This window comes from Trachemys scripta, chromosome 6, assembly GCF_013100865.1.
Source record: "Trachemys scripta elegans isolate TJP31775 chromosome 6, CAS_Tse_1.0, whole genome shotgun sequence".
Classification (NCBI taxonomy): domain Eukaryota; kingdom Metazoa; phylum Chordata; order Testudines; family Emydidae; genus Trachemys; species Trachemys scripta.
In genome coordinates this window covers 79,337,614-79,362,298 of record NC_048303.1, presented here as the reverse complement: position 1 = coordinate 79,362,298, position 24,685 = coordinate 79,337,614, and the positions used below count along the sequence as shown (strand labels likewise).

The window sequence follows — 24,685 nt, the reverse complement described above, 5'->3', positions numbered from 1 at the left end:
GCGAGGTGGGGCTTTGGGTTGACCCCGATGGTAGGGTATTGTCTCGGGTTGCCCCTTCTGATATCTGCTCCAACTGCTACTAGCTTTCTTCTTCTCCACCACCTCCATCCTTTTGGTTCCGATCTCCCCTGGCTCAATTACAGTTTTGGGCTTCCCATCTAGGTTGTACCTTTCTATTTCCTCAGGAACACCTTCTAAGAACTGCTCTATTTGCATTAGGAGAGACAGCTCTTCCAGAGATTTAACACTTGCTCCTGATATCCAGGCATCCCAATTTTTTACAATGTGGTAGGCGTGTCAGGAAAATGCCATGTCTGGTTTCCACCTTAGGGCTCTGAACCACCAGCGGGCATACTCAGGTGTTAGCCCCATTCTAATTCTGGCCTTTTGTTTAAAAAGTTCATACTCTTTTGTGTGTTTTTTAGGCATTTTAGCTGCCACCTCTGCCAATGGTCCACTGAGCTGCGGCCTCAGCTCCACCATATACTGGTGTATAGGGGTGTTGTACCCAAGGCAGGCCCTTTCAAAATTTTCTAAGGCAGCCTCTATATCATCGCCTACCTTGTATGTGGGAAATTTCTTGGAATGGGGAGCAGTACCTGGAGAAGGACTGTTAGGGTTACCTGCTGGACCCAGCTTAACCCTTTCCAGTTCTAAGCGCTTCAGCTCTAACTCCGCCTCCAAGTGCTTCGCCTCTCTTCTCTCCTCCGGTTCTACCTCCAAGCACTTTGCCTGCATTTCTGCCTCCAAGTGCTTCGCCTATCTCCTCTCCTTCCAACTCCAAGCACTTTGCCTCTTTTGTCCTCCACTTCCAAACGCATCATCTGTATGAAGAAATCCCTGTCTTCCGCAGTCAGAACTCGGTGTGGGTTAAAGGCATCCCTCCAGCTTGGCACCTGGATCTTGGTCGGGGGAGGGATGACCCTTCCCTCCTGGGAAGTTCCCGGTCCCCCATCTCCTCCCTTCATTTCCGTCCTGGAGCTGAATGTCTGGGCTTGATCTGGGCCTGTCTTCTCTGTGGCATGCCGCTTTGGGAAGACTGTTTTTTCTAAGGTTTCGATGCCTGACCTCAACCTCATGCACAGGCTGCCCCACTCTTAGCCTAACTATTTAGTTGCCCCGAAGCTAGAAAAGAAAAGAAAAAAATTGCTTGTTTGACTCCCTGGCTTCTTTGGTGTGCTTGTTCCCACTTAGGCAGCAAAGAAAAGAAACGAAGGAAAAAAAACCTCCCTGGCTTTCAAGAAGCCAAGAGGAAAAATGTGTCCTTTTAAAATCCTGAGGTCTGTGCTTCTGGTTCAAAACTATCCCACCACTCTGCCACCATATCATGGCTGAATCCCCACTCTGTTACTCCGAGTGCAGAAGTGGGGGACTGCAAAGATTTTAAAAAATTAATACTTGCCATTCCATGCTTGTATTACACTCCCAAGGTTACAGCTTTTCTCTTGGTCTTGGCTTAGTCACCACTGCCACCACCCAAATGCAAAAAACCTTTTAACCCAGGAAGGAGCACTTGGGAATTCCTCCCTGTGGGGTACCCTCAAGCCCTTTCACCCTCCACCCCCCTGAGAAAGAAACAAAGGAAATTAGCTACCAGCTAATCAAACAACATGCACAAACCTTTTAGGACACCAAAAATCCAATTCTGTTCTTTAAAAAGGTAAATTTTATTAAAAACAAAAAAGAAAACATTACATCTGGAACTTAGGCTTTTTCCTAGATCTTAAAAGAAAATTCCAAAAATTAAGCACCCAAACTAGCTTTTTGGGGGGTTCAGCTTAAAGGTTACGAGCAAACAAAAGCATCACGGGTTAGCACAAAGGAGATCCACAAGCCAAAATAAAAAATAAACCTGATTGTGTCTAACTAAACATTCCCTATCCAAATAATTTCTTCTAGGTATGAAAAATGAATTTTCATACTTGGTTCAAGCATTACACAGCATGGCTGCTCCGTCCCTGCAGCCCAGAGAACAACAGACAAAGGGAAAGCTTCCCACTGGCTCTTTTGGTCAGGTGCCCACTCCTTTTCTTTTATCTGTGGGCTTATTAATCCTTTACAAGTAAAGCAAGCTGAGAACAGCTACCAAGAGGGATTTTACAGCTAACTGGCTGGCTGGGTGTCTATCAAAGGGAGCTACACCCTCCCCACCCCCTTCATTTATCACAGAAGGATTAGGGTTACAACGAGATCACTTGGGTTTCTCACCTTTTAGACGTGCACATTTTGGTGGTGCTGTTAGGTATACATACAAAAGTATTGCCTCATTTCCTGTAGTCATTGCAAAATAAGAAACCTGAGATTTGAATGAAGTGTAAGAAATAGCTTGGTGGATCTCACCTCTCCTTGGTTCTGACCCAAACAGCACATCGGTGTTACCCATAGTGGTCTCACTATTCTGAGACGAATTTACTCCTGTTCTCTCTCCACTGTCATCACTGACCTACTTTTCCAGCAAGGAGGATAGGCAATAAGCCTATTCAAAGACAGAGATCAATGCAGCTCTCTAAACTTGAGAACAAGGGGTACTGGCACAGCGAATAGAACCAGATGTCCTTGAAGCCACAGTACAACAATTCAGTGTCATATCTGGGGCTTTTTAAGGGAGTAAAACAACTGATATTTGTGAACTCATGTTTCTCATATCATAGCCATCAAGATAGCCACTTAAATGTTTCACTTAAGAGAAATATGCTTTTGAAAACTTTGATTTGGTAACCAATCCCACCTAATGGCTTCATATACCCAAATCAGCCATCCCACACATTACAATGCATTTGTATGTATTACTGGTGAAGGCACAGGATCACATTCGGGAATAGCCAATTAAAGTTTGCTATCTGCTTTTAATGCCATATAGCAGGGATTGGCAACCTTTGACACATGGCCCATCAGGGTAAGCCCGTGGCAGGCTGAGTTGGTTTGCTTACCTGCAGCATCTGCAGGTAAACAAAGCAGCCCGGCCCACCATGGGCTTACCCTGACGGGCCACGTGCCAAAGGTTGCTGATCCCTACCATATAGTTTGCCTAGTTTCACAAGTTATTTTAATGGATTTTATACCTCCAAGTGGAAAGTAAAGACAGCATCCTTCTCAATTTACCATTCATACTCTACCAGTCCCATTAACCACTTAGCAATATTAGGCTCTCATTCCAGAATATAAGCAAGTCTTAAGAGTTCAACAGAATGCATTTATCCACTACTTTGAAAAAATCTACTACATATTGGGAAGTGTTCTTTATGATGCAGAAAGAAGAAAACAGAATGAAGCAGATGTTTCTTTCTTGTTAAAAATCAAGGAAAATCATATGAAGAGGTTTTGCTTACAACTGAGATGAATGTGGCAAGGTACAATGCTTCCTTGGAATCTGGGCCATTTCTACTACAATGCTAGATTACAGATATCCAACTTCACAGTAAAATTAAATTTGCATACCAGCACAGAATATCCCAGGGACTTCACTTCGGAATATAACAGTTCGTACTTTCTTATCAGATTTCAGAGCATCCACAGCTTTTGACATCTACAGAAAAAGAAGGGGAAGGGAAAAAAAAATTTTTTTTCCAAAATATTTAATTCCAATACATTGCCTTCAAATCAGAAGCCGTTAGTTTTTCCCCCTTACCATTTTTATAAGATTTTTATTAAGTGCATTTTTGGCACGAGATCTGTTTAATCCAAGTACCACAATTCCTAGAGGAAAAAAGAAGAGTTTGAATCAGTGTCATATTAAAAATATAAATTAAGTACATACTTGGGTCCATGTTATTTTGACTCTAAACAGATATCAAGTTAGGACTGTAAGAAAATTGACACGTAATTATTTTGACTGACTTGTTTTGAATATATTCTTGTTAGTTTGTTTCCTTTTTCAGAGTGTTTCAATAGCCATTAGAAATGACATTCACTTTAAGGACAGACTCAGAACTCATGATCTGATACACATGAAATTACCACATCTGTGCACACAACCTGACTGGGCCAAATTCGCGAAAGCAAATAATCATAATATTTTCCTGAACAATTAAGCATGTGTCTTGGTACTTAAATGTAGTCTTTAGATATTTTTTCATAAAGCATTTAAAAAAAAAAAAAAAAACCACAAGGGCACTACCAGGGTCAAAATTTTTGACCTTTTTTTTGATGGGGGGCAGGGGTGGTGGGTGGGTGGGTGTGCGCGCAGATGCATATTTTAGCATAGCACCCTCTTAGTCTCGACAACTCAGTCACCACACAAAAAAGCATGGTTCATGTTAGTTACAACAACAACAACAACCACCACCCACTACCAGCGAGGTACAGGTACTTTGCATGTAGCACTTTTCCTTAGCCGTATCCCAATATATTCCTTATTTCAAAATTATTTCAGACAAATACTCAGCTTGGTCATAGAATCATAGGACTGAAAGGGACCTCGAGAGGTCATCTAGTCCAGTCTCCTACACTGATGGCAGGATTAAGTACTATCTATCCCATCCCTGACAGGTGTTTGTCTAACCTGCTCTTAAAAATATCCAACGATGGAGATTCCACAACCTTCCCTGGCAATTTATTCTACTGCTCAACAACCCTGACAGTTAGGAAATTTTTCCCAATGTCCAACCTAAACTGCCCTTGCTGCAATTTAAGCCCATTGCTTCTTGTCCTATCCTCAGAGGTTAAGGAGAACAGATTAAACATACACAGCTGTGTGTACATGTAGTGAACAGAGTGGGCCTAGAGCTCTGATTTTAGGTTTAAAGGTATGCTGCAATTCTTGTTATGGAAAGGTTCAAGGATTTGGATGATACTATAAAAAAAATGAAGGAACCCGCGTGACCTTTCCAACCTTTGAGACATCCTTTTAAATAAAATATGTACTTTTTATCTCCAAATAAGGATGATCATTGTTTTCTAAATTCAGTAACAGTAATACGATACTAGAAAAGATCCCCTAAATAACCGTAATGAAGCATTTCTACTCTGCCATGTCATGCACACGTCAATAAAGCAGCTACAGTTTTTGTGGACAGCTGAATTTTCCCTGTGTGTTTTTCTGTGCTTGTCATTGGATTTATACATCTTGCTAGGAACTATGTAGTTAACGCTGACAACATCCACACCAATAGAATTAGAAAATTCTCTAAGATGTTCACATCAGCCTTCTTTCTTCCTTTTGTGCATTTACAATAGGTTTTTCACATAGTGCCTGAGAAGCCCTAGAGCAAGAAAAACTGGAGATTTTTTTTCAGGTATGCCATGTACTCTAGTTCTAGTATGTTACTAACAAGGCACTATAGTAAATTTCATTGCTTAGAACAAAGGTATAGGAAAGAGTTGACAAATATGGTCCAGAACCTTACAAAAGTTTTTTGTTTGTATTGGTAGTACGGAATAGTTTTGACTGTACTGGATTGCCCATTTTGACCATGATAGACACACACTAGGGAGAAAATTAATATTCATGTTAGCACCTTAATTAAGAATGTTCCGACATAAGGATTAAAGTTGTTAAACGCAAAATATAACAAGTTCTCTGCAAGGGGAAAATCCCTAAAGAGAAAAAACACAAGTGTAGAAGCCAATTCCTCCTACTACTCCCACCAGTTTCACAACAAGTCATAACCCTACCACTTCCTTCCCCCAAATGCACAGCAGCCCTCTACCCAACTTTCCAACCTTCCTATTTATGGAAAAAAAGTGGCGTGAGAATTGTAATCAGAAATGTGTGAAAATATTAACATAACAGGCATAGAATGTCAGTCAGGTGTATAGAGGAATCTTCCATGGATTCTCCACCACACCCCTTTTTCTTTTTTTAAATATAGCCATATCACCATAGTATCAGATCACCTCTGAAGATAACTTTTCAGGTTTATCTTTATAGTGGCAGTATGAGATAAAGAATGTATTAAATTGGTGTCTGAAGTATAAAAAGTTAAATGATTTGCCTGAGGTTGCATAGGATGTCTGTGGCAAACCGGGAATTGAATATAGTCCTCCTGAATCCCAGTCCAGTGGTTTACCCACAAGATGATCCTTTCTCCTTTTTTCTCTCTTGAATAGCTCCTACTCAAACACCAACCAGAACAAATGTTGACTGTTTTAGGAGATATGACAAAATTAAAGCCATTGGCAATATGGATACAATGTAACCATTTTATTTGCTGTCAAAATTCAAGGAAGTGAGATAACAGGAGCAGAAATAACTGGGTTTCCCTCATACCACTATACGGCAACACCATCAAGCTACAAGGGGGAAAAAAACTACAGTAAAACCTGCCAAGAGTGACTCATGAAAGTGGCGATGTTACGGAGCTGATGCCCAGCAAAGCACACTGGAGGCAAGGGATAACTGAGTGACTCACTGTCGTGATATCCCAATAATGGTCACCATAAGGTAAAATTGTTTCCTGTTTTTTTAGTTATGGCCAAAACAAACTTGGTTTCTTGGCTTCAGGGCCCAAAAAATTAAATTCTGCACATTAAAATAACATATGGTGAATGTTGTAGTACAGCATTGTCTATAAACGCCATAGGGAATGAGCCTTGGGAGTGGAAGGAGTTAACTTCTCTGCCAAGCTCCACGTCCTGCATGCACTGGTGGAGAATAAGAGAAATCTTTTGTCCTGCTGGATGATTTGTCAAGAACTGGTAAAGTATATAGCAGTGTTGATTTTGTCATCATTAGACTTCAGGATTAGTATTTCTTGGACATGAACAGGGCCCTACCAAATTCACGGCCATGAAAAACGCATCACGGACCATGAAATCTGGTCTCCTCCCGTGAAATCTGTATGGTATAGGGTAAAAGCACACAAAAGACTAGATTTCATGAGGGGAGACCAGCATTTCTCAAATTGGCAGCCCTGACCCAAAAGGAAGTTGCAGGGGGGTTGCAAGGTTATTTTAGGCGGTGTCACGGTATTGCCACCCTTACTTCAGGGGAAATTACGGTAAATTATGAAAGATGAATATTTATTTTAAAAAAAGAAAGAAAAAGAAAACAAGCATATAGGGACAAATTTAGAAAGGCAAAGGCACAAAATGAGATTAAACTAGCCAATAAATAAATGCTAACAAGAAAACATTTTCTAATCACATTTAAAGCAAGAGGAAGACCAGGGACAGAGTAGGCCCATTACCCAAGGAGGAGGGAAAGACAACAAGAGAAAAAGCAGCAGTGGCTGAAGAGGAAAGAACAAGGTAGATGTCTTCAAGTTGGTAGGGCCTGACTAGGCCCATCCCGATATTTAGGTGTTTGTCCCGCGTCCCAACCGATCTTTGGTCGGGACGCAATTTGTCCCGATATTTTGCTCCGCCGGCCGTTATTTTTCTCTGCCGGCGGACCTCCCTCCCCCCCGCCATGTGTCCCGATATTTTCTTCCTCTCATCTGGTCACCCTAGGCCTGACAAAATATATCCTAGAATTATTAAGGAACTGGCTCAAGAAATCTCTGAGTCATTAGTAATTATCTTTGAGAATGAATGGAGGATGGGAGTTATCCCAGAGGATTGGAAAGGGAAAACATAGTACCCATCTATAAAAGGGGGAATTAGACCAGTCAGCTTAACTTCAGTATCCAGAAAGATAATGAAACAAATAATCAACCAACCAATTTGTAAGCACCTAGAAGAAAAGAAGATGGTAAGTAAATCAACATGGATTTTCCAAGAAAAAATCATGTCAACACAACCTAAAATCTTTCTCTGACAGGGTAATAAACCTGGGGGGTGAGGGACAGCACTAGATGTGATATCTCTCTGCTTTAGAAAGGTTTTGGATGATGTTTCACATGACCTTCTCATAAGCAAACTAAGGAACTATAGCCTAGATGACCTACTACATGGCAGGTGCACAATTGGTGGGAAAATCATACCCAGAGAGTAGTTATCAATAGTTCACAGTCAAGCTGGAAGTATATATTGATGTAATAGTGTTGCAAAACAACCAACATTCTGGGATGTATTAGCTGAAGTGTTGTAAACAAAACACAAGAAAACACATTCTACTCAGCACTTACAAGGCCTGATTTAGAATAGTATGTGCAGTTCTGGGCACCACACTTCAGGAAAGATATAGACAAATTGGAGAAAATCCAGAGGAAAGAAACCGAAATGATTAGAGGTCTGGAAAACATGACCTATGAGAAAAGATTGAAAAAATTGGGTTTGTTCAGTCTAGAGAAGAGAAGACTGAGAGGATGTGATAAGTTTTCAAGTACGTAAAAGGTTGTTATAAAGAAGAGGGCAATAAATTGGTCTCTTTAACCACTGAGGACAGACAAGAAGTAATGGGTTTAAATTGCAGCCAGGAAGATTTAGGTTAGACATTAGAAAGAGCTTCCTAAGTGTAAGAGTAGTTAAGCATTGGAGCAAATTACTAAGGGGGGTTGTGGAATCTCCATCATTGTCTAACCTGTTCTTAAAAACCTCCAAACATCTGTCAGGGATGGTCTAGATAATATTTAGTCCTCCCTCAGTGCAAGGAACTAGACTGGATGACATATTGAGGTCCTTCCAATCCTACATTTCTATTATTCTATTTTGTTTTGACTAACAGGGATGGGTATATGCTGGGAAAGAGGAAACCATTTAAAAATTAAAAATAAAAACACCACCACTCTTCAGCAGGAAATAACCACCCTCCCCACTGCAGGGATTTCCCCAGATCTCTGAATGGTGGTAACCTTACCATGTTTTATTTTTCTACTCCCACATTTCTTTCCCCGAAAGTCTCCACCAACCCACTGTATAATGCAATCTACAGTACACCAAATCACATGCACTCAAGAATAAATTGAAGGTAAATGCAGTATGTCATGTATCTTGATCATCTGACTCACATTCTAACCAGTAATCCAACTTTGCTGAAAGTACAGGACTTTGTTAACACTGTCAGCCACTGAGCAGCTTCAAATAGTCACTATTTCAAGCACTATTCAATCATGTGACAGTGAACAATTTAAGGTCAAATATTTCACAATCCCACAAGTCTACAGATGGGTGTTTTATAACATTAAAAAGAGGGGATTCTCAGTTTCCCAACACGGCACAGGATGTACTTCTAGCAATGCAGTGTCACAATATTAAAACCATAACCTTTTGTAGGTATAGTTATTATATAATGTTTGCAGCTGGCTAAACAGGAAACATTTCACCAACACTTAGCCCAGATCTTTACCCCTTTCTGCCCCATAATTCAAAATTTCACTGAAATTTTTAAATTTGAAAAATTTCAACCCTTTTATAGCGGATTACAAAACAGAGACTGTAGCAGCAGGATCATCATGGTATTGGAAGAAGATGAGAGCAGGCGCATCAGTGGCCAGATTAAGCCATTGGCACAATAGGTCCATACCTAGAGCCCCAACTCCTGAAGTCTGGTGATGAGGTCAGAATCTTAGCTTTCATTTAAGAAAAACATATATCTAATGTTCACAGTTAAGAAAAGCATGAAAAAACAACCCATGCATAACTAACGTAGTGATGTTTGCCTGAGCCTGCAGAAAGCTTGAAACAACTGGTGAGAGCTGTAAATTGCACCACCAATCTCAATATAACTACCTCCTAGACCTGCTGCTCTAGCGATCTTTACCAACCCTATTCCAGCAAACGGCTTCATCTAGGGCAGAAAAAGGGAACAGCAGGCTAGGACCACCACTCAATGTAGACACACCCCTACTTTCAACCCTGCTGCTCCCCGGGTGTGAGAGCTCCTGAGACTTCTCAGACGCTCCAGGAAGCGGGTGGGGATGATAAAGTGCCCCCCACTACCACTACCACTGTAGGCGCGGGGGCAGGAGGCACCATACCATGGCATGGCATATAGGGGGCCCCTGATTCGGAGTAGCAGCGGGTGGGAGTACCGACAGGCTAATTCAGAGGGGGCGGGCAGCCTAAAGGGCTCCTACTCCTACTCCATCGCCCAGCCACGCGCCCCTGGGGACGCACTGCGCATGGGCAGCGTGTGGAGGCGGAGCAGCCACTCTTCTCCCCATCCCCCCCCAACCTCCATGCATTTAAAGGGCCAGCCCCATTCATCAGCTGCCCCGAGCTCGCAGCGCTGCGCCGGGAGGGGGACACCACGGGCCTCCGGCGGATCGCACCGCTGCACCAAGCGAATGGGGCGGGGGGTGACACCAGGCCCGGGGCTCTCTCTGCAGAGTCCAGCGCGCCGTGATGGGCAGCTGCACCCCCGCCCCGCAGCGCTCGGCGGAGCGGCCTCCCCCCGGCCCGGGCTGCCGTTACCTTGGTTCTCCTCATCCAGGTACCGGACCCGCAGCTCCTCCTCCCCCTTCGCCTCCGAGCTGTAGCCCTTCCCGGTTGGAGAACAAGCGGCCTCTCCCCGCACCAGCCCCCGCGGGCCCGGCCGGCGGAGAGGCGAGGAGGCAGCAGCTGCAGCAGCCAACCTGACTCTGCCCTGCAGGAGGCCTAGCCCGCCCAGCGACGCCGCCATGCTGCTGCCTCTTCCCACCGCGCCGGCCCCGGCTTCGTGCCGCGGAGCCACCCCTCCCCCCACGTTCACACACACCACGTGACCCTACGGCACGCACCGCTTCCTCCCACGCGCGACCCCAGGCAGCGGGAGCCGCAGTAACGCTCGCTCTGGGTGCGCGAGGTCCCCCCAGTCGCCACGCGCATCGCCAGCCTCGCCTCGCGGTCTGGGCCCCTGCTCCCCTCTCCCTTCATTCCAGGAGCCTTCCAGCCATGCCCCCTGTGGCACCAGATACCTAGCTAATGATGGGTGCCCGGGGACCATTCCCCAGTGACCCCTTGGCTGCTTAGAGGAACCCTGCCCCCACCATTGCCCCTCCCCACTTACATACAGAGCAAGAGCCAGCCTCCCTGCAGTCACCGGGCACAATGCTGGGGCCGCGGCTTGGCTCAAATAATAATTGGATCTAGATTTTGTAGAGCACTTTTCATCAGTAACACTGAATGCACTTCACAATCCTTAGTGGAGTTAGCCTCCCAGCACCGCTCCTCCTGGCAGGTAGCGGAATATTCTATTGCCAGTTTTTTAGAGGGTTAAATCACTTGTCCAATTTCAGAGTAACAGCCGTGTTAGTCTGTATATGCATATGCATCCGAAGAAGTGGGCTGTAGTCCACGAAAGCTTATGCTCTAATAAATTTGTTAGTCTCTAAGGTGCCACAAGTACTCCTGTTCTTCTTTTCACTTGTCCAAGGTCATTAAGAGAGACAAGGTAGGTGAGGTAAAACTTCTATTGGTGAGAGAGACAAGCTTTTGAGCTACACAGAGCTCTTCTTCAAGTCTCGGAAACTAATTCGGGCCTGGTCTACACTACAGTGCTAGGTTGATGTAAGACCGCTTATATCAACCAACTTTGTAAGTGTCTACACTACAATGGTGCTCATGCTGATGTAAGTCACTCACTACATCAGCTTAACTCCACCTGCAGGAGAGGCATAGCACTTAGGTTGATGTAGTTAGGGCAATGCAGTGTCTGTGTAGACACTGAGTTACTTACATCACCTGTTGGTTGTCAGCCCTGCCCAGAGCTCACAACCGTAGCCCTCCCAGCCCCAGGGCTGACAGCCAGAGAGGAAATGAGAAATAATAGCAGCCATGAAACTGACAAGAATGTAAATTTCCCTGCTGTGAAATTGAGCCCTGTGCTGGGCTCAGGCTGTCAGCCCCCACTGTGGGGAGGCTGCAGCAGTTGGCCCAGCACAGCTGTTGGTGCCCCACAATGCCCCACTTCAGTCAGTGCAAGCGCTGCTGGTGAGGATGCGCCATACGAGCAGAAAGAGGTTAGTGTGGACACCAACAGCTGATTCAATGACTGCGGTGGCCTAACTTTAGTCGACCTAATTTTGTAGTGTAGACAAGCTCTCTGAGTGTCATTGCTAAATACTAAGTGAAACAGATTTTTTAGCACACGTAGTTAACACATTTCAAGATACCATTCAAGGTGAATTGTCCAAGGTTCCATGGGGGCCTTCTGGTGGAACTGGGAATTCAACTTGTGTTTCCCAAGTTCTAAGGGTAAGGTCCCGACTGCTGAACCATCTTTCCCCTCCAGTGATACCATGTTAAAATGTTTTTGAACCAGTTTTTAGTGTGTTATTCCACTAGTACAGGCAGAGCCTTTGACAGTACACCTCATTTCTATGTCTGATTTTCCTCTTGTCTCCTAAACTTTGAGTGACTTAGAAATATGTCTGTTGTTTTTTTTCATGTGAATGATTAAACTAAAAGATTTTAATTCTGGAGAACAGTTTTGTAACTAAGTTGTTGTCAGACCTCTGGCTTGCCTAATGCATTATGTCTCTTTTGTCTGTCTTCTAGGACCTGATCTTGTAACTTGTTCCATGCAGGTGCAGAGTTCCAGCCACATGGAACAAGTTGAAGGATATGAGCCTGAGAATGTAAGCTCTGCAGGCACAAACCATCTTGTACAGTGCCAAGCACTTTGCTGACACTTTATAAATCAATAATTACAATTAAATCACTGTAGATAGGAGCTATTTTTGAAGTGGTTTCTAACCACATCTCTCTAGGTAGATAGAGAAAAAGGCTGAGCTACCTTCCTTGATTCTAATGCAAATTCATAATTTTACAGGTTTTAAGGCCAGAAAGGACCATTATGATCATTTAGTCTGACCTCCTATATAAAAAAACACTGGCCAGAGAATTTGCATCAAGCCCATAACTTCGCTAAAGCGCATCTTTTTAGATCTGAAAAAAATAAATTCAATTCAGAATTGCTTCATACTCATAGGAGCTAAGGAAAGTTGTTAGAGCTGTAATTAGTGCACAGTGGTGTGACCCTCAAGGGGGACTTGAGAAGAAAATTAGTATTTGATTATGGATTGAAAATGTATCTCTGAAGCCACACCATGTGATTTTTAAATTGAAGTGTTTTAATCAGATCTGTCCCTATATGGAAGAAGTAAGTAGTACTGTACCACCACCCACTGAGGTCCTGATACGAGGCATAGTCCTAGTATGAACCAGAAACTCTTGGAGCAGCTACAGTCCTTTCCCTGATGCAGAGGCTCAGTAGTGCTCCCGCTGGCTGCTTTCTATTGAAAGCAAAATTCTGTAAAATAGTGCAGTGATTTTCAATCTTTTTTCATGTGTACCCTTAAAAAGTTTCAAATGGAGGTGCGGACCCCTTCAGAAATCTTAGACTCATAACTTTATGATATAACAAAATCTTTAAGATTTATTTTTCAATAATTTGTTAAAGTTAAAAAAGAAAAATGTAATTATTAACAAGAGAAACTAATCATGCATGGTTTCAGAGTGGTAGCTATGTTAGTCTGTATCAACCAAAACAACGAGGAGTCCTTGTGGCACCTTAGAGACTAACAAATTTATTTGGGCATAAGCTTTCGTGGGATATAGCCAACTTCATCAGATGCATGGAATGGAAAATACAGAAAGCAGTATATATATTACAGCACATGAAAAGATGGGAGTTGCCTTACCAAGTGGGGGGTCAGTGCTAACAAGTGCCCAAATAAATTTTACTCTCTAACGGTGCCACAAGGACTCATCGCTGTTTAAGCATTCATGCTTCTTAAAGTAGGTCATTCCCCTTTTTGTATTATATCCCCTTTTACAAACCGTGTGACATTCATATAACTGTTTTCTTCTGTTTTTGTGTCACAATGCAGTTTATCCAATTCCTCCCTTTAGATTGGCATTTTAAGCATGAGTCAGAAGATTAGGATGGAAACACTTTTCCATTTATTCTAGTTCCCTGATTGTTCACTGTGGTTTAGTTCTTCCCACACAGTGTTAAAGTAAGAGTAGCAAATGGAAGACAAGTTTAATTCCAGAAGGATTAAAAAAACCAAAAACATACTTTTATTTGTAAAGAATTTCTGAAAATATAGACACTGATGCTCATTAGTGAAATTTCTTTACATAAACTCCAATTGTGGAGGAAGAAGTTATAGCATATGGAAAATCTCTCTAAGAGCTTTACTAATGAGTTAACGCTATGTAGAGCTTAAGTGTTCCTATTAACTGGACTCCATCCACACACCAAAACCCAAACATTTCTGTGTGTTGGTGGTAGTAACAAATGTTGACTGGCACAAGTCAACTGAGCCTCTCATTAGCTATTAACATGACCTACCTGTAAGCGTGGACATTGGTTAGCACTGCTACACAACAATCAAGAGCAACTTGCCTGCCAGTGACTTCTCAAAATCCCCTAGGGTGTCCCACCTCTTATTCTTTTATTGCCATGTATCTGTTTCCTGACTAGAAGTCACTTACCTCTGCATATAGTTCTGCTCAACCTTAGTTCCACATATTCATATCTGGCTTCCATTACCAGTAATTTCACTCATACAGCTATGATACAGAGATCCTTTTTTTGAGGCCAGCCCCCCAAAAGACACCATCTCAGCAGGCTGCCACCTGGCCAGAGATCTCTACCAAAAGTACTGGTGGATTTCTGGTGTGATTCTGGCATGGCCTACAATTTCAAGAGCTGAAACATGGATCTGAGCACGGCATTCAGCAAAAGGACCTCAGTGCTGGGAGAAAAAGCAAAGGGATTAAAATGTTCTACTGGAAGATCAAGAACCATATTTTCCAGTCTGGTAATTCTCTGACAACATGCTCATACGACAATGAGATGGATCACATTATTAGCAGCACTCCAGTCATGGACCCTGCTTTCACAATGGACAGTTTAAGGGCTCCAGGCAGGGTCATTGGGAAAGGAGAAAACATACTGTCCCAGAAGATAGTGGGTTGGACCAAGAGGAGCTGGCATCTCGTCTTTCTGTGCCTATCCAGTCAGACCTCGGTTGGAGACTCTGGACCTGTTTGGGGATGAGACCAAGGTGACAGAATAGCCCAAGACAGACATATCAGAAGACTGGCATTGCAGCCTGGTAAAAAAAACACACCACCACTCTCATTGTTATTGAGAATATTATGCCATGTTGGGGTGGGGGCAGGGGGAGGTTTACATGTTAATGGCCATTCTTGTAGTCATTTTTGCAGTAGTGGCAGTTTCTTCCTCTTTTCCCTGCCACCCCTTTTACTCCCTGCACCCCATGACCCTCATGCTTCCTGGATACATTGATCAAATTCAGGGGGGTGAAGGCATCCTCCATTTCTGAAATCAAAACAATAACAAAATCCTTAACATGGTTTCATGTGTATTTCTATTAATATTAGAGTTTTCAGGTAATGTGGCAAATTGCCAGCACTACTATGATGGGTCTCGCGCGGTTTCTTCTTGGTGGGGGGGGAGTTCAGGGGGCCATTTCTTGCCCCTGAACTTGAATATTAACTGCCCCACTAGTGTCCTAGAGGAGGGGAGTGGAGCGGGAGGGACCCGGGCCTGCCCTCTACTCCGAGTCCCAGCCCAGGGGCCCTAGGGATAGTAGTAAACCACTTGAACTAGCGGTTCCTTCCCCTGGGCTACTTCCCCCTCCTGCCCTTCAGCTTGTGGGGGCTTCCTGCCCTCCCTCTGCACAAGCCAGGTGCCCTTTTACCTAGGGTTGTCTTAGCCCACCGCAGCACTTCTCCAAACTTTCCTCTGCTTCCCTCCAAACTGCTCTCTGCTTCAACACCAATCCACTGTTTCTACTCCTTCAAACTGTTCTCTGCTCCAACTCCTCCACTGTCTGATTGAAGTAGGGGGGGTTTAATCAGGTGACTGGCTTCAGGTGCTCTAATTGGCTTCAGGTGCTTTAATTAATCTATAGCAAACTTTCTTCCGTGTACAGGGAATAAGGCTCCCTTCTAACCCTCTCCTCCTGCACTCTGGCCATGCTGTATCACATATCTCCCCCCTCCCCCCGCTCAACACCATGGGGTTGGGCTACTTGGGACGAGAGGCAGTGCTGTCGTGATAGGCCATCAGCGTTGCCATGTTGGCTTCTGGCCCTATGCTGTACCCGGAAATGGAAGGGCTGCAGGGATAGGAACCACCTAGTCACTCTTGTGTTCCTCTCCTTGTTTCTGTGCATCCACTGGAGTGGGGCATGGTCTGTCATGAGGGTAAACCACCGCCCCAGCAGGTGGTAGCGAAGAGTCTCCATAGCCTGTTTTACCTCCAGACATTCCTTTTCAACGACAGCGTTCTTTTGTTCCCTGGGGAGGAGTTTCCGGCTGAGGTACAAGACTGGGTGTTCCTCCTCCCCTACCATCTGCAAAAGGATGGCTCCTAGCCCTACCTCCGAGGCATCTGTTTGTAGAATGAATTCCTTCTTGAAGTCTGGGGCTATGAGTACTGGATGGCAGCAGTGGGCTGTCCTTAAATCTGCAAATACTTCTTCTGCCCTATCAGTCCACTTTACTATCTCGGGGCTCCGAGCCTTTATCAGATCCAGCAATGGCCCTGCTCTTGTGGCGAAATGAGGGATGAATCTCCGATAGTATCCTATTATCCCTAGAAATGTTCTGACCTGCTTTTTGCAGACTGGTCGAGGCCAACTTTGTATTGCCTCCACTTTGTTCCATTGGGGTTTCACCAAACCTCTCCCTACTACATACCAGAGGTATCTGACCTCAGCTAGTCCTATTACGCAATTGAGAGGGTTAGCAGTGAGGCTGGCCTTCTGCAGGGCGTCTAGCACTGCTTCTACTTTTCTTAGGTGCGTTTCCCAGTCAAGGCTATGGATGACTATGTCATCTAGATAGGCGACGGCATACTTGGCATAGGGTCGCAGCAATTTATCCATAAGTTGTTGGAATGTTGCAGGGGCAGAGTCTGAAAGGGAAGACAGTGTTTTGGAACAGGCCATTGGGTGTAGAGAAGGCAGTCTTTTCCTTGGCATTCTCGGCCAGGGGAATTTGCCAATATCCTTTGGTCAGATCCAGAGTGGTTAGGTATCGGGCCTTGCCTAACTGATCAGCTAGCTCGTCAGTGCGTGGTATCGGATAGGCATCGAATTGGGATACTTCATTCAGTTTCCGGAAGTCGTTGCAAAACCTCAGGGTGCCATCAGGCTTGGGGACGAGGACGATAGGGCTGGACCACTGACTGTGGGATTCTTCAATAACCCCGAGTTCCAGCATCTTCTTCACTTCCGGCCTAATTTCTTCCCTTTTAGCTTCCGGTATTCGGTACAGTCTTATCGTCACCCTTACTCCAGGGCTGGTGACAATATGATGTTGGACCAGTGTCGTACGACCCGGCTGTGTACAGAACACGTCCTGGTTCCATTGGATCATATCAATGACCTCTGTTCGTTGTTCTGGGATTAATTCAGGAGATATCTTCACCTGCCCCTGTGCGTCGTCTGTCTGGGGTGGAGCTCCCCGAATGACCAGGCACGTCTCTTGGTCACGCCAGGGCTTCAGTAAATTGATGTGGTAGATTTGCTCTGGCTTTCGGCGGTCTGGTTGTCTGACCTTATAGTCCACCTCCCCAATGGCTTCCACTATCTCATATGGTCCATGCCAGCTGGCTAGGAGTTTGCTTTCTGCTGTCGGCACTAGCACCATTACCCAGTCCCCCTGCTGAAATCTCCGTACTTTCGCCCGACGGTTGTAATATGTCCGCTGGGCCTCTTGTGCTTTTTCCAAATGTTCTCGTACTGTAGGGTGAGAGTTATTCGCGCTCTCATCTGTGTCACGTGCTCAATTACATTCTTTCCTGGGTTGGGTTGTTCTTCCCAATCTTCCTTGGTGATATCTAATATTCCGCATGGGTGGCGTCCGTATAGTAGTTCAAAGAGAGAGAAACCAGTGGACGCCTGGGGGACTTCCCATATAGCAAACATTAAATACGGTAGAAGTGTATCCAAGTCTTTTCCGTCCTGTGTTACCACCTTCCGGATCATACTTTTAAGGGTACGGTTAAACCGCTCGACCAGTCCATCTGTTTGTGGATGGTAGACTGAGGTCCGTATGGCCTGGATGCGGAGTAGGGCACATAAGTCCTTCCTTAATTTTGACATGAAAGGGGTTCATTGGTCTGTCAGGATCTCCTTAGGGATGCCCACTCTGGCAATTACATGGAGAAGTTCTTTTGCTATTGCCTTGGATGTGGGGTTTCTTAAAGGAATGGCTTCTGGATACCACGTGGCGTAGTCAAGGATGACTAGTACGTTTCGGTGGCCCCGTGCCGATCTTTCCAGTGGGCCCATTATGTCCATGGCTATCCTCTCGAAAGGGTCTTCAATAATAGGCAAAGGTACTAATGGGGCCCGCAAGGAAGGTCGGGGCTATGCAACTGGCATTCAGGGCAGGAGGCACAATAGTGCTGGACTTCTGCGCGTATTCCTGGCCAATAAAACCTTCTTAGGACTCTATCCAGTGTCTTGTCTACTCCTAGATGTCCCCCAAATAGATGACTGTGAGCTAACTCTAGTACTGCCCTTGTGTGTTTCTATGGGACTAAGAATTGCTCTACTTCTTCCCCTCGTATTTGCTCTATCCTGTATAACAGATTGTGTTTGAGCACATAATATGGCTTTAGGCCTTTGATCTTTCCTTCCACGGGTATGCCATTTACTACTTCTACCTCCTCCCTCACATTCGCATATAGCGGGTCATTGGCTTGGTCCTGCCCGAAATTCTCATGTGCAGTACTGATCTGACCTAGTTCTAGGGGGCCTATTTCTACTCCGCCCTCTGAGTTGCTCCTACTTGGTCTAGGAACTGCCTCCGAGTCCTCACTGGCCTGAATTATCTCCTGGCCTCCTGAACAGGTTCGCCTACCCACAAGGGAGGTTTTTTGGTTCTCTGCTAGAATCCTGGTCCCTAATCTTTTATCTGCCCTCTTTTCCCACCTAGACTTTCGGGGTTTCCCGGGGGATGAGAATAACTCTGGGGCAAATTCGGCAAACATTGGGGTGAGGCTATCTGTAGGTGCCTCCGTCTCAGCCCAGGGGTTGCTACCCTCCCCTGGCTCTACTGGGGGGAGTAAGCTCAAACCCGGGGAAGTCCCTCCCAATTAAGACAGGGTAGGGGAGCTTGGGGACCACCCCTGCAGTCACCCTGGTAGTATTCCCCTGGATCTCAATCCATACCAGGATTGTGGGGTAGAAATTTACGGTGCCATGAACGCACGTTACCCCTATGTTTTTGGCCCGGGTTAGTTGGTCTTGCCCCACCAACTTCCCTGAGACCAGCGTGACAGCACTCCCAGAATCTATTAATGCTATGGTCTTAATACCATTCATTTTTACTGATCTTGAATACCCATGCGAGGTCATTGTGACCCCTAACAGGCCGATCAGGCCACATTGCTCCCCGTGATCCCCCAGATTACACTGCATAGGCTCTTCCCTGTTGGGGCATTGGGCTGCTATATGCCCCAATTCCCCACACTCATAACACCGCCCCCTTATTCTGGTTGTCAACCTCTGCCTGGGGCTATTTGGCCGGCCCCCCCCAGCCTTCTCGTCCCAAACCCTCAGGTCCCTTCTTGGCCTCGGGCCATTCCTCGGTGTCTTTCTTCCCTGTTACAATTATCCTGTATCTCGACAGTCCGGGTTTGGGGTTGGCTTCCTGGATTGCTGTGTCTCCCCAACTGGGGTCTGGAACAGTTCATGGGCTGCCAGCTGTCTTTCCACAAGGGAGACCAACTCATAATAGGTGGAGGGGTTATTCTAGCCAACCCAAGCCCGGAGGCCTGGTGGTAGCCCCCTCATATACTGGTCCAGTACCATCATCTTCTCAGAGCTGAGGGCCTCAGGGCGCAGCCACTTCCAGGTCAGGTCAAACAATTGTGATGGGGGTGTCTTGTCCTCCGTATACTGCCACTCATGGAACCTCTGGGCTCGCAACGCCGTCGTTACTCCAGATCTGGCCAGAATCTCTGCCTTCAGCTGGGGGTAATCTGCTGCAGTCTCTGCGGCCATATTGTAGTAGACCTTCTGGGCCTCCCCACACAGGAACGGGGCGAGGATACCAGACCACTGAGCTTGGGGCCAGGCCTCCCACAGGGCTGCTCTTTCAAAAGCCAGGAGATATGCCTCCACATCATCCTCCCGTGTCATTTTCTGTAGGCAATGGCTGGCCCGTATGGTCCAGGTCCCTTCGCAGTTACGGTTCAGTTCCATAAGGGCCTTCATCTGGTTCACCAGCTCTTTCAGCAGGGCTCGATCCTGGGCAGCCTGACTCATCAACAGATGATTAGTCTCCTGCTGCATCCGAGTTGCCTCCTGTTGGGCGGTTGCTTGGACCCGGGTAGCCTCCTGCTGGGATGCAGTGGCTTGTATTAGGGCCTTGACCATGTCATCCATCTTAAGGACAGGAGGGTTTTGGCTAACCCTGGTTTAAGTCCCCAGCACATAGATCCCCGCTCTGACACCACGTGTGGCAAATTGCCGGCACTACTATGATGGGTCTTGCGCTGTCTCTTTTTGGGGTGGGGAGATACAGGGTGCTATTTATTGCCCCTGAACTTGAATATTAACTGTCCCACTAGTGTCCTAGAGGAGGGGAGTGGAGAGGGAGGGACCCGGGCCTGCCCTCTACTCCGGGTCCCAGCCCAAGGGCCCTAGGGATAGCGGTAAACCACTTGAACTAGCGGTTCCTTCCCTGGGCTACTTCCTCCTCCTGCCCTTCAGCTTGTGGGGGTTCCTGCCCTCCCTCTGCACAAGCCAGGTGCCCTTTTACCTAGGGTCTTGGTCTTCTTAGCCCACCACAGCACTTCTCTAAACTTTCCTTTGCTTCCCTCCAAACTGCTCTCTGCTCCAACACCAATCCACTCTGTTTCTACTTCTTCAAACTGTTCTCTGCTCCAACACCAATCCACTCTGCTTCAACTCCTCCCCTGTCTGATTGAAGCAGGTTTTTTTTTATCAGGTGGTGGCTTCTGGTGCTCTAATTGGCTTCAGGTGCTTTAATTGGCTTCAGGTGCTTTAATTAATCTATAGCAAACTTTCTTCCCTGTACAGGGAATAAGGCTCCCTTCTAACCCTCTCCTGCTGCCCTCTCGCCATGCTGTATCACAGTAACCAGCTGCAAAATTATGAATACCTGTGCAACGGGATGGGGAGTGGAAAGGAGGACCTACTATAGCCCTTGAGTCTCTCTCAGATTTTTCTATATCACTTAGCAACTCAAGTTGTAGTTGTCACAACCCTGGTCAAGCTTGCCCTTGTTGCACCCTCACCAGGCTGCTGTGTTTGGAGTCGAACACTGGGTGTGTGCTTTTAAGCTCCCCTTTGGTCTTGGTAGGCTCAAAGCACAGTCTCCTTGGTCTTTAGGCTTGCTCCATGAGCATAGATTCTGTCTGGTAGCCTTGCTCAGAAGTGGGACCCCATGACCTAACCACCTTTGCCCCCCACCCTTTTGCTTAAGCACACCCTTTCACCAAGTTCCACCCTTGCAGGCACTGTAGTTTATATTTCACCCCTTCAGGGAATCCTGATGGTTGAAGCAAAAAGATACAGACTTTGCAGAATGATTTCTAAAAGAATCACTCTACTTTAGACAAGAGATATTTTGTATGGTTCTGTATAAAGTAAACCTGTACACTGCCTCATTTTCCTCACCACCACTCTTGAGCATTCTTAGGGATTTGGGTCAGTATCCTTTTGGGATTCCAAGTCATCTTTCCTGGACCATACTCCTTCAGCTCCTCATTTTTCCTGGTCTCCCCCTGATCCCTGCAGCCCACTTCTTTCAGCTTTGGCTGATCTAGTAATCAAAGTACCCTCTGCCTTCAAAAGTATGCCCCTTTGTGTTCCTGTCTCTCAAATTTATCAGCCCCTGTGATTTTAAAGGGCTATACCAATACCTCTGTCTTTTGGGGATTTTCCACTGCTCTAGAGATCTGGAGAGAGCTAGTTTCACCTCAGTTGCAGCTACTCCCAGTTGCAGAGGTAGATGAGGCTACTCCAATGCCTTTCCCTGAGTGCTCAATGAACTGGTCCTGTCCATGCTCTGGCAGCAGCTTAACATCCTAAGCTCACCCCCAGGCACCCTGGCCTGCCTCCAGAAGAAAATCTTGGAGATCTTCTGTCCAGGGCTGCACTGGGTCTCTGCAGGTGTCCTGCGCCTCCCACTGGAGGAGGGTGGACAGGTTCTGCTCTGCCTTTGCAGTCAGGTCCCTGTCTTCTGCCTCTAGGCCCTCCATAGACTCCTTTATAGCACACACCTTCCTCCACTGTCTCAGAGGGCTCCGATATGACCAGCAGCTCTTCTGTCTCCACCCAACGGGTCTCCCACAAGACCTCTCTGAGCTGCTCGTATTTACCACCTCCAGACCTGAAAGCTAGTCTTGGCAACCAGCTCTGTGGTGGGCACTGAGGGGAGGGCCTTCTTGCAGAACTCCTGCTACACAACCTCCATCTACGTGTGCAGGTGGCGGAGTCCCCCTTGGTGCATCGGAAGCTGGTCCTGGCTGGTACCATCAGGATTGGAGACTTCTGGGGCAAGGGGACGACTCTGTGGCACTCAGCCAGTGTATGGGGTTCTCCACCCTTTGTGTTCCCCATCACATACTCCAGGATTGTGGCCTTACCCTCCTACCCTCCTCTCACGTTTTCCTCAAGCGGGTCTTGTGGGAGGATGCTCCTTGCTCTCCCTTTACTCCTGACCTTACCATCTTCCCCCTCAAACCTCTCCAGCCACTCCACCATGTACCATCGGAGACATGCAGCCGGTCCATCTCTGAATTGCACCCAGGAAACAGCTGTGCAGCTACTGCATTGTTCTGCCTGTACATCTGGCCTTACATGCTTGTTGATAGTCCTTAATGACTGTCTACCGCTGAATGAGACATCCCTGTCTCTTTAGCACAAGGAGTGCCTCTGGAAAAAAGTTAACTTCGGATCAAGTAGGTGACAATACAGCAGTGAGTAGGTAAACTGAATCACACAATTTCTCACATTCTCCACCATAGTTAAATAGTCTGATTCTTCTGTGGATGAGTACATGTTAAGTTAATGGCAGTTGTTTACTAAAGAGAGAAGGGACTTTAAAAATGTTTATAGACAAATGCATGTTCCTTCTGAGTCAGTTCTTGCTTTTTAGGGTAAACCACTTGTGCATTTCTCACAATGTGTAAATTAATTGTCTTTGTAAAAGGTCTGTTCTGTTAGGTCCTTTATCCTTCTGGCTGTCAAGTTGTCTGGAATGGCTCATGAATGTGAGTGTCAACCTCAGGGCAGAGTTTTACAAATCAGGGCACAAACCCCAAATTGGCTGTGTGTTCTATCATTAGATTTCACCAACCATCAAGTGTGAACTCCTCAAGCACTGTAACAGCCTGTATATGGAGTCATAGACAGTCCCCTTGGGCAGTCAGGTCTCTCTTGCCATCCAGGCAAGCCTGCTTTGTGATAGATGGTCCCTTACATCAAAAGGACCAGTCACTTACCCCAGGTCAACTGTACCTTAGATCTCTCACAAAAGACAGTGCTTGTAGCCAAACTTGTAATAAATTAACTAAAGATTTATTAACTAGGAAATAGATGAGAGCTATTTAAAAGGTTAAAGCAGGTAATCATACACACAAATGAATTAGTCTTAAGCTTCAAAAGTAATACAAGCTGCTGTAATGTACAATCTCTATATGTCCTTTTAGGGCTAACCCAAGTTAAGCATATTGGGGATCCATTGTTTATGCTTAGAAATATTGCACTTTCCAAATTCCAAGCAGCATAGTGATAATTAACATAAGAACAGCTATACTGGGTCAGACCAAAGGTCCATCTAGTCCAGTATCCTGTCTTCTGACAGTGGCCAATGCCAGGTGCCCCAGAGGGAATGAACAGAACAGGTAATCAAGTGATCCATCCCCTGTCACCCATTCCTAGCATCTGGCAAACAGATACTAGGGACACCATCCCTGCCAATCCTGGCTAATAGCCACTGATGGATCTATGCTCCATGAATTTATCTCGTTCTTTTTTGAACCCGGTTATAGTCTTGGCCTTCACAACATCCTCTGGCAAGGAGTTCCACAGGTTGACTCTGCGTTGTGTGAAAAAATACTTCCTTTTATTTTTTTTAAACCTGCTGCCTATTAATTTCATTTGGTGACCCCTAGTTCTTGTGTTATGAGAAGGAGTAAATAACACTTCCTTATTTACTTTCTCCACACCAGTCATGATTTTATAGACCTCTATCATATCCCCCCTTAGTCATCTTGTTTCCAAGCTGAAAAGTCCCAGTATTATTAATCACTCCTCATATGGCAGCCATTCTATACCCCCAATCATTTTTGTAGCCCTTTTCTGAACCTTTTCCAATTCCAGTATATCTTTTTGAGATGGGGCAACCATATCTGCACACAGTATTCAAGATGTGGACATACCAGAGATTTATATAGAGGCAATATGATATTTTCTGTCTTATTATCTATCCCTTTCTTAATGATTCCCAACATTCTGTTCCCTTTTTTGACTGCCACTGCACATTGAGTAGATGTTTTCAGAGAACTATCCACAATGACTCCAAGATCTCTTTCTTGAATGGTAACAGCTAATTTAGACCCCATAATTTTATATATATTGTTGGGATTATGTTTTCCAATGTGTATTACTTTGCATTTATCAACATTGAATTTCATCTGTCATTTTGTTGCCCATCCACCCAGTTTTGAGAAATCCTCTTGTAGCTCCTCGCAGTCTGCCTGGGATTTAACTATCTTGAATAGTTTTATATCGTCTGCAAATTTTGCCACCTCGCTGTTTACCCCTTTTTTCAGATCATTTATGAATATGTTGAATACGACTGTTCCCAGTACAGACCCCTGGGGGACAACACTGGCCTCTCTCCATTCTGAAAAGTGACC

The 24,685-nt window shown here is 45.5% G+C and overlaps 1 protein-coding gene across 4 annotated transcripts in view; it reads right to left on the bottom strand.

Annotated features, from left to right (window-relative positions):
* AUH (AU RNA binding methylglutaconyl-CoA hydratase) overlaps window positions 1–10,498 on the bottom strand; it is a 197,767-nt gene extending 187,269 nt beyond the window's left edge. Inside the window, exons 1-3 of one of the 4 annotated variants that reach the window (XM_034774858.1) lie at window positions 10,234–10,498; window positions 3,629–3,696; window positions 3,439–3,526 (exon numbers count right to left, since the gene is read on the bottom strand). In XM_034774858.1, coding sequence (XP_034630749.1) covers window positions 3,439–3,526; window positions 3,629–3,696; window positions 10,234–10,441 — 364 coding nt within the window. In that variant the 5' untranslated portion in view covers window positions 10,442–10,498. Of the gene's footprint in view, window positions 1–3,438; window positions 3,527–3,628; window positions 3,697–9,343; window positions 9,538–10,233 lie in introns of those variants that run through there. The other 3 variants (XM_034774861.1, XM_034774860.1, XM_034774859.1) reach the window with 3 other exon arrangements.
* Window positions 10,499–24,685: the final 14,187 nt, after the last annotated feature.